This window comes from Akebia trifoliata, unplaced genomic scaffold (assembly GCF_017979445.1).
Source record: "Akebia trifoliata isolate Shusen 1 unplaced genomic scaffold, ASM1797944v1 Contig01299_ERROPOS717734, whole genome shotgun sequence".
Lineage (NCBI taxonomy): Eukaryota > Viridiplantae > Streptophyta > Magnoliopsida > Ranunculales > Lardizabalaceae > Akebia > Akebia trifoliata.
The window spans coordinates 1-9929 of NW_028237658.1; the positions used below are offsets into that span (position 1 = coordinate 1).

The 9929-nt window shown below is 35.7% G+C and overlaps 1 protein-coding gene across 4 annotated transcripts; it reads right to left on the reverse strand.

Moving 5' to 3' along the window:
* Positions 1-6: 6 nt before the first annotated feature.
* On the reverse strand, positions 7-7508 carry LOC147380565 (DNA repair protein RAD4-like). 4 transcript variants are annotated; one of them, XM_086431513.1, is made up of 7 exons: positions 7372-7508; positions 4736-4804; positions 4559-4653; positions 4143-4445; positions 3832-3923; positions 621-713; positions 7-527 (listed from the first exon to the last, which is right to left on the reverse strand). In XM_086431513.1, exons 1-5 carry the CDS (start codon positions 7418-7420, stop codon positions 3864-3866), a joined length of 576 nt encoding a protein of 191 aa, XP_086287639.1. In that variant the 5' UTR covers positions 7421-7508; the 3' UTR covers positions 7-527; positions 621-713; positions 3832-3863. The 4 variants fall into 4 exon arrangements, with proteins under 4 accessions (XP_086287639.1, XP_086287637.1, XP_086287638.1 ...); XM_086431511.1 differs by having other exon boundaries at positions 4532-4653; XM_086431512.1 differs by having other exon boundaries at positions 4733-4804.
* Positions 7509-9929: the final 2421 nt, after the last annotated feature.

Here is a 9929-nt window from a genome sequence, read left to right on the forward strand (position 1 = left end):
TTTCCTCATAATGAATTAATTGGTCTTTTTCATATGAATCCAAATTTTTGAGTATTTATTTCGAACCATATAACTTTGATTGACTATATTACCATTTTTGTAGTCCTAATCTAGACCATGTAATATGAGGTAAATCATATTGATAATGACCCCTTAACTAGTTTTTCCATTCATTCATTCCAAAATTGCGAAGTTTCTTATGACTTAATTCAGAATGAAATATTTCTTGTGTTCGAACATAATCCTTTATTCTATCCTTAAAAAAAAGAGATGTTCTATTGAAGTACAGGTCTCAAATGATACTTGTACTTGGTTTTTGCGATAATTTATAAAATGTGCACACCTGTGACAATGAGCATAGGGCATAAAAAAATTGCATGATGGTTTTCATTAGCAACATGAATATAAGAGCTAAGGTAAAATACCTCTTCTGCAGTCCCCTCACGATTTTCAAGAGCAAAGTCTAGACTCGACTTAAATGATCTCTCTTCAAAGCTTGGGCCTCTAACACAAAAGTTATCATGAAACTGCAGCCACAATAAATTGTTATATAGGAGCATCCAATAAGACCCAACAAAGCTGATTTTGATGTTAGATGTGTGAAGAAAAATATCGCATACCCAATTGACAAGAGGGGTCAAAGCATTTGCTGTCAATTTTGGAACTTCTGATACCTTCACTAAGTGTGTTGGTAGAAGTGAAAGTAAGGAAGCCTGCCAAAACAAATAAATCTCCTCAAAAGTAAAAAAAGAAAGGAAATAAAATAGGTGGATACAATTTAAGAAAATTAACCAAGAAGATTTACCAGCCAGTTAGTAAAGTAAATTTAGAAGATTCTCCACATAATGAAGATGATACAAGGAATAATGAATTGTCACTATTGAGAAGCAAAGTTCTTAAAAGAGCTTCCATGCAAAAGTTAAGGATTAAGTACTTATGGTCAAGGGCTTTTAATCCTATCCGTGAGAGTCCTATAAACCTTGCTGAAACAAGGTTGATATCATCATTGGAATCAATAGATTTTAGGTTTTGGTTTTCTGGAGAAGAGAGGAAAGAAAAAGACTGAGAAAGTGTGTTGAGTTATTTGACTCATCCACACAAATATATATATACTAAAACAGGGTCACATGACTGCTTATTAGGAAAAATAAAGAATACAAGAAAATTAAATCTAAATATAAGACCAAGGCTAACAGAATCAATTACAGTGCCTTATCCGAATTATTTGGGGTCGGTTGCACAGGCCCTGCTCAACCATTCAACTCTGTCTAGAGCAGGGCTTTTCCATCTATTTTACTTGTATTGAGATATCAAATTACATTAATTTTTTGAAAGATGCCATCGAATTACATTAATGAGACCACTGCAAGCAAAAGAATATAGGAACTAGAGGTTTCCAACTATCAGTAGAGAACATTTACATGAACCAAACATGGAGATCGTCATGTTTGGCAAGTATTCTTTCGAGGTAATCATCCTTGACTATGTATACAATATATAAGTCAATGATTCCCACATTACAAGCACTTGTTTAGAAAAACATGGTTACTTGTATAAAGCAAAAGAATATAGGAACTAGAGGTTTCCAACTATCAGTAGAGAACATTTACATGAACCAAACATGGAGATCATCATGTTTGGCAAGTATTCTTTCAGGGTAATCATCCTTGACTATGTATACAATATATAAGTCAATGATTCCCACATTACAAGCACTTGTTTAGAAAAACATGGTTACTTGTATAAAGCAAACCCCTACGAAAATGTTATAGCTCATGTTGTCTAGTCTATTTGCCTCTTCATATACTTTCTTATGAAAATGAGGAAGTCGTGAATGTTGCAACAAAGCAAACAAAAAAGGCTTTTTTTAAATAAATAAAGCTTCTGAGGAGAGAACTACGGGTAATCTGACCATCTAATGGCCTTCATTCCACTAAAGGATATTATAGCCCGAACAAGAAATATACTAAAACCCATGTTTTAAATAGCACCAAACAAAGAAAAATGACTAACCAAAATGCTTTATCAAAATGTCTCTTCAAGTAGAGTGCTAGGACAAGCTATACAGTATTTCAAGACTCACCCTCAACCTAGTGCATGTACAGTGATCAAACCTAGCATGGCGAGTATATCATGATGTCAAATCTTTCAATTAGTACCAAAGCTTTTGTAAAAAATAATCATCAACTAATCTAATATAATATCATAATTATATATAACATAGAAAAACTTCTTCACTCTATTTTTCTCCCCCAATAAAGTGAGAGTTCACCTTGAATTTTGTTCACTCATGATACTAAATTATAAGGTATGTATAGCTGTTGCCACACCAAAGCTCAATGGGAGTTACTTTAAATCAAATTGCAGTCAATATAGTCCTAGCTGGGCTTAGACCCATAGCTCAGTTGGTTTGACGCATTGCAAAGCAACTTTGAGGTCGTGGGTTCAAATCCGGCTTACCCATCAATATATATGGCATGCATTGCAATTGCTGATACTAGGATTCTGCAATTGACACTAGTTCTTGTTTCATATTTTTCCAAATAGTCAAGTGCATCCAACACAAGTACTATTATTAAATGCGGAACTCCCAAGAGTAAAGGATCTTGTTCAATATACTGCTAAATAGAGTTTTTTATTCTTTCTATATAATATCACTCTCCAAGGAGAGAACCGAATAGATATAATATGTTCAGGGATAATCATCACCATAAGTATCTCAAGTAGGATGCCGGCACTGATAACTACATTGGCAGCATAAGAAAAATCTGGACTTATTATACCTTAGGCCCTTTTAAGTGTTCCCTTCATCTTGCAATAAAGCTCTTAAGGGAATCCTTCCAATGCCTCCTAAATCAACAAGTGGATCTATAATGAGTACAGTATCTCAAGCCTTTTCGAAGAACATGTATTTATACCTCATAATCCAGAAAAGTACACTTGGATATCTCGACTTATATAGGTGTTTTCTAGACCAAATCTTCAACATGGCTTTCCACTTAATTTATGTAATCCTTAGTAAATAAAGATTCATCTGAATAGGGATGTCAGTAAGGGTCGAATGCAATTATAAGACACAATCAAACTTCCAAAAAATAAGTTGTCCTCGTTACATAGATTCTAAGTAAAGCTTCACTGCAAAAACAAAGCAACAATTCCATCACTCTCACAATCTGGTCTTCCATGTTGGGGTATATTGTTACCTCATTAGCAAAAAGGTCAGTTCCCAAAAGCAGGTATGAATTGCAGATGATATGCTTGTAGCATAGAAGGAAGATAGCAAACTCACATATACTTCATGTTAACCAACCAACTACTCCAAAAGACCAATCTGTTAGAGAGGGGGAGAACTATTCTAAACTTTAAAGGGACGAAAATATGGAATAAACTTTTCTGTATTGGCACTCTTCTCTCACAAGTTTACACTGGTTCTCCTTATAGGAGAGAATACAAGCACAAAATTAGGAAACTGATTACAATAGCTAGCTGGCCTAACTAATTTCCTAATTTACAGCATTGACTAATATTCCATTTACAGCAAATATTCACAGCTAACAAAACTCCTAATATTCGGTAATATTACTACGGAATCTTTCCTTTCAACAACTATGAATATAAGAGGGTCACGGGGCTTAACTGGGGTATGACATATACCCGAGAGTGGAAGAAAATATACACTCAAAAACTTCACAAACAATAAAAGTTAAATTTATGAACATACATAGTAGCCACATGTACGTAATGAAAGATTAAATATGAGTACATGAAATGGCAATGTCAAAAACTGAAACATGCACCCCATGGTTTAAATAATCTGATGCAAGGACGCACCTGAATAAGAGGATCACCGCAAGCACTATCAACTAACTTCCTCTTGCCAGTAAACACAGTAAGTGAGTCTTATGCACAAGCTCAGCCAATTCCTATAGGAAAACATAATTTTTTGAGCTTGCTCAAATAAGCAACAAGGTCTATTTTATTTTTTATTTTTTAATTTTTGGGTAAGTTCGACTTGAACCCACGACCTCTCAGTTGTGTGTCAAACTGAGCTACAGGTCTAAGCCCAATTAGCAACAAGTTATTATCAAAAGAATATTATATCAAACAACATGACAACATATCTATAGAATTTTATGGCATACCCTGTCTTCAGCAGAAGCTCTTCGAATAGGTTTTCGTTTAGATGAAGACGGTAAATCATTAAATTCAACAACCACCTCCCTAGCCAGATTGTCTGGAAGATGATCTCTAGAATCAGATATGGGCACATATCCATCTTCCCAATCTGATTCATCTGTATCTTCTTTCTTGTCATCTAAAGAAAAATGAGAACTCTCTTCTTCAACTTGACCTTCTGTCAGAGTACTTCCGTGTATCAGAGTATTACATGGAACACTTGTGTTTATATTTTGTTGTCTCTCAATTACTTTTGACTCGATTTCTTGCTGAACAAAAGAAATGAAAACCAAAGTCTTTAGTAGAGGTCGCATTTTCAGTAGTGAAAGAATGAAATGAAATCTTTTGGACAAACCACGCCTTCAGGTTCAAAACAACGAACTTGACTAGCTTGTTTCTTCCTCCCTGACAATCTGCGAGAATTAGCACATTTTGGAAGTTTCCCCACAGGTGCCTTTGATATATCACTAACAGTGCCTGACAACAAGTATACATTTAACTCAAAGTGAAATAAGAGTAACAGATGCACCAGAAACTTGGAAGAAACAACACGAACCACAATCATGATGTGGAGGAGTACAACTTCTTCTATCTGAATCATGCGCACCTTTTATCACGTTCTCATTCCCTGACAAATATACACAAGTTCCAAGTGATTAGGTTGATTTTAAGGTGACAATGGGTAGATAAATGATTCATGGTTGAAAGTTTTGTGTTATCTTAGACTGTACCAGCCAAGAATGAAACGAAAAATTGAATGTTTTGGGATTGTCTGGTTAAGGAAGACTATCCAGTTTTCTTCTAACTGAGATAATTGAGATGATATTTTAAACCTCAAAATGAATAATATGTTTGTTGAAGGATCAATAATTTTTTGCAAAGGAGTAAATCTCAGTTTCAGTGCAAGAAGCAGTGAACTCGGAAACCCACATATTACTCATTATTGACACAACCAAGATGCTCCATCATCTATATGAAGTTTGCCAGGACCCAATCTTGAATCTCAAACATAAGAAAACTCATAGCAACTATTGCCGCCACCTTGAAACCACAACTTGGTAAAATTTTGTGATATGATTCAATATCTAGTTTCCTCTTATTTTTTTAGTCTTGGGAAATGGTTTGAGACTCGGAGCTAGAAGTGTATGTTGTTAGCACCAACCATGACATCCAAGATCAAAGTTACTCATGTGTTTGTCAGGACAATTGCGAGCTATGCACACAATCAGGGCACCAATCACGAAGAAGATCAGGGAAATGTTACCAGGAAGCGAATGTAATGAAAGGGGAGGAAAATTTGTGAAAGTAATGTGATTTTCTACTCTTAAGAATTATATAAGAACTTGAGATTAGCTTGAAATTGGAGAATTCTTCGAAAATACATCCCCGACGCATGTTGCACTTGGATCGCAATAGCAATCAAGGACTTCACAAATCTCTGAGAGAATTGCAGATTTTATGCATGCATAGTTTTCTTTAGGAGTTGGGTTGAATTAGAAGAGTGTCATAATTCTTAGTTATATTTCTTACAAATAGTAGGATTGTAACCAAAGATTGGCAGCTTCATAATTAGTGAAATTAGCTTAGTAAGCATGGAGACCCGACCATCTTGAATCAGTCATTTTGTTCCTTTCATCCCTTTTTTCATTTTATTTTTATTAATATGATTCATTGGGATCATATAACTTGGCATCAGAACAAGATCATAGTCATGCATCGCATTCCAACACGATACAGCATGATGATTTGAAGGATAGTCATTGAGTTATTAAAGAAATGTTCAAATCTTGTGACCGTATTTTAGAAATATTACCATGTACTTCTAAAGATGGTCTTACCTGAAGGTGAGATCAATATCGTAAATTTTTGTCTCAGAAAAAAAAATCTCACGTTGCTATAATCACGAAAGTTAAAAATACCCAAGTCAAGATTCTTGATGTAATTAGTACTCTTAAGGAATTCCAACAATTGACTATGTGTTTCCTCTCTATATCAATGAGTACTTTCAAGTCAGACATTTTTTTGAAAGCACTAAAACAAAGGGATCCAAGAATATGAAATTGCTAACAATATCGTTTGCGATAACATCATCGTCAATCACAGCAACAACAAAAAAACTAACCCATACAGCATGTGCTAAAATGCAGTCTATGGCATTTGTGTATTTCGACCCTCGTGGACAAGGGTGTTTTTGGGGTGTGAGAACATAGTCACCAAAGTCACCGACTTTTTCAAAAAATTGTGTTTAAATCAAGATTTTAAAGATTGGCGATTAAATAACGACTTTATCCCAACTTTTTGAAGAAGTAGCCATTTAAACCCAAAAAAAAATTGTGATTTTTTTTTTTTTTGTTGAAAAAACTATTTTAAAATGGTAATTTCAAAGACCATTTATTCTTAAGTTTAAATAGGATTTAATGATAACATCACGTAGTACAAAATACATATTGTCTTAACACTGTTTCGATTTTTTTCCTGATTTTTTCATTTTTTTCGACTTTTTCCCTTGGTGACTAATTCCCGGTCCTGACTTGGTGACTATGGGTGAGAATAATATAGTCTCGTTACTTTCCTCCTATTTTTTAGTCTTTCTAGTTATTAACTTCTTTCCTTTTATTTATTTTTGTAACTTCTACATTAGTAATAGGAATTGACATAGTTATTTGACCTTGTTGGGCAAATGGCTTTGGCATTTTGGGCTCAAGGCAGATAATTTGTGGAGGAGAGTTATAGTAGAAAAGTTTGGGTCTGTATATTTTGTGATCATCATCCCCTCATAGAGGAGTTCCCGGATTTGAACTCTAGCCAACGCATTCATCATTAGTCATTATTATAAGAGTCAACTTCACAACATGCAATTGAATTGTTCAATAAAGGGATCATTGTAAAACCTAATCAGAATTTCTGAAAGTTGAAACTATGTTTTTGTTTATTCTACATTAATCTACTTATTCGGTTTCAATTTGTCTATTAAAACATTTTAATAATAATTAGTGTTAATATGACATCAAATTAACTGAAATTTGTCATCTGTGATTAACATGTGCTTAGAGGCTAGGGTTAGGGATTAATGAAGAAGAAATCGTAGTTTTGAATCAGATACATTTCCCGGGAAAGAACGATAATTTATGAAAATAAAACTCCTGAAAACCAAACGAGAGAGATATGAAATCTAAAAAATGGAGAAGTACGTACGGCCACGAGGAGGGTCGTCCTGTCGCTTTGACTTGCTTCTGGTTCGCATTTTGATGGTTTAACAACGCGGTCTGGAGCGCAGTAGCAGACCGAAGGAGAGAGAGAAATTGCCAAATTTGGTTTTTTTTTTTTTTTTTTTTTGGGGGGGGGGGGGGGGGTTGGTTTGGTATTCTCAATAAACAATTTCAGTTTTTTTAAATATTAATATTATTAATATTAATATTAATATTAAAATAATATTAATTTCAGTTTTTATTATTATTTTTAAATATTAATATTAAATTCAATAAAAACAATTCCATAATTTTTTTCTTCATTAAAATACAAAAACTTGTTTTGAAGGGTAACGTATAAAAACTTGGTAATCAAGTAGCTTACAACTTGGTAATCAAGTAGAATCGATGTGAAAAAAAAAAAAAAAATCTTGATAGACATTGAAACTTTGGACAAAAGAAGAAGGGAATTTGAGTTTGGAAGAAAGAAGCGAAAGAATGGAGTTGAAATTGGAATTTCAACGAACGGCGCTTATGGAAGAGATAAGTTGGAAACAAAAATCGAGGGTCAAATGGTTGAAAGAAGGGGATAACAATACAAAATTTTTCCACAAAGTGACCAATTCGAATAGAAGAAGTAATCATCTCGATAAATTGCACATTGAGCAGGTTTTGGTGGTAGGAGAAGAGGAGATACGGGAAGGTGTGGTAGGATTTTACAAAGATCTGTACAAAGAAAAAGAACCCTCAAGACCACGGCCAGATATTCTAGAGTTTAAAGTGTTAAATCAGGAAGATAGGTTGTGGTTGGAGAGGCAAATCGAGGAGGAGGAAGTCAAAGCTGTTCTTGCTTTGATGAGTGGGGATAAGGCGTCGGGACCGGATGGTTTTTCAATGGAATTCTTCAAACATTGTTGGGAGGTTGTCTCGAAGGATTTCATGGAAGTCATCAAGGAGTTGCAAGATAAGAAGTGTTTGGATTATAGTTTTAATAGTACTTTTGTGGCCCTAATCCCAAAGAGAGTAGGGACAAATAAGCTAGGAGATTTCAAACCCATTAGTTTAGTGAGTTCGGTGTATAAGATAATATCTAAAGTGCTTGCTTCACGGTTGAAAGTAGTTCTCCCGAACCTTATCGATAATGAGCAAGGGGCCTTCATTAAGGGGGGACAAATTCTGGATGGAGTATTGATGGCCAATGAATGCCTTGACTCGAGGATTAAGGACAAAAAAATGGGATAATTGGGAAAATTGACTTGCAGAAGGCTTATGATCACGTGAGTTGGAATTTCTTAGAATACATGATGGGCAGGATGGGTTTTGGAGTGAAGTGGATCAGTTGGATTATGAAATGTGTTACAACAGTGTCTTATTCGATCCTAGTCAACGGGAGTCCAGCTGATTTTTTAGGGGTTCGAGAGGGTTGAGGCAGGGGGATCCGTTATTCCCATTTATGTTCCTTATTGTTGTAGAAGCCCTGAGTAGACTGTTTAGAAGAGCGGTTGAGTTAGGTAAGCTTTCGGGGTTTAGGGTGAATGATGGTCCTTTAATTTCTCACTTACAATTTGCGGACGATACTCTGATTTTCTTAGAACACTCGAAGGATCAAGTGAGAGTTTTGCGGGTTTTACTTTGCTGCTTTGAGGCTATTTCAGGTTTACATATCAATCTGCAGAAAAGTAAGCTATTTGGAGTAGATGAAATGAATGACATGCATTTGATGGCCGCAACTTTAGGATGTGGGTATGACACCTTACCCACGACCTACTTGGGATTACCATTAGGAGCACCCTACAATAGTGTCAAAATTTGGGAAGGGGTGATTGAGAGACTGGAGAAGAGATTGAGCACGTGGAAAGTCAAATACCTTTCTAAAAGAGGGAAAGTTACCTTGATTAAAAGCACTTTGACGAGTATCCCAGTGTACTTTCTTTCCCTTTTTACGTTTCCTAGGTCCGTTGAAAATGAGTTGGAAAAGCTCATGAGAAATTTTCTGTGGAATGATAAGAATGGTAAGAAGAAATATCATTTGGTTAGATGAAAGGTTATTTGCACGCCCAAAAAGAATGAAGGTCTGGGGATTAGGGGTCTTAGACTAGCCAATAGAGCGCTTTTAGGAAAATGGCTTTGGAGGTTCGGTGAAGAAAGGGATAGTTTGTGGAGGAGGGTCATAATGGCTAAGTACGGGGAGAAGAGGCTAGGTTGGTATAGTGGTGAGGCGAAAGGTTCATACGGGTGTAGCGTTTGGAAGGGAATTCTTAAAGTGAGTGAGGATTTCGAGAGAGGGATTAGATTCAAAGTGGGCATGGGAGACAAAATCAGATTCTGGGAGGATAGGTGGTGCGGCACATCACCTCTGGCAGCTCAATTTCCATCCTTGTACGCCTGTTCTTTGAAAAAGAACCGCTCGATCCAGCAGTGTGTGATTCGCAACGATTCTAGCTCTACCTGGGACCTGGGTTTTAGGAGGAACTTCAATGATTGGGAGCTAACTGAGGTAACATCTTTCCTTGATCTCTTGCATTCGTTTCAACTCAACGAGAGCGAACAGGACAGGTGGGAATG

Bases quoted from the DNA above. Each gene is read 5' to 3' on its own strand.
- LOC147380565 (XM_086431510.1), bottom strand. From the start codon at position 7,420: ATGCGAACCAGAAGCAAGTCAAAGCGACAGGACGACCCTCCTCGTGGC. The intron at 4,805-7,371 runs GTACGTACTTCT...TATATTTGTCAG, and splicing joins GGACGACCCTCCTCGTGGCC to GGAATGAGAACGTGATAAAA. The intron at 4,654-4,732 runs GTTCGTGTTGTT...ACTTGTTGTCAG, and splicing joins TCCTCCACATCATGATTGTG to GCACTGTTAGTGATATATCA.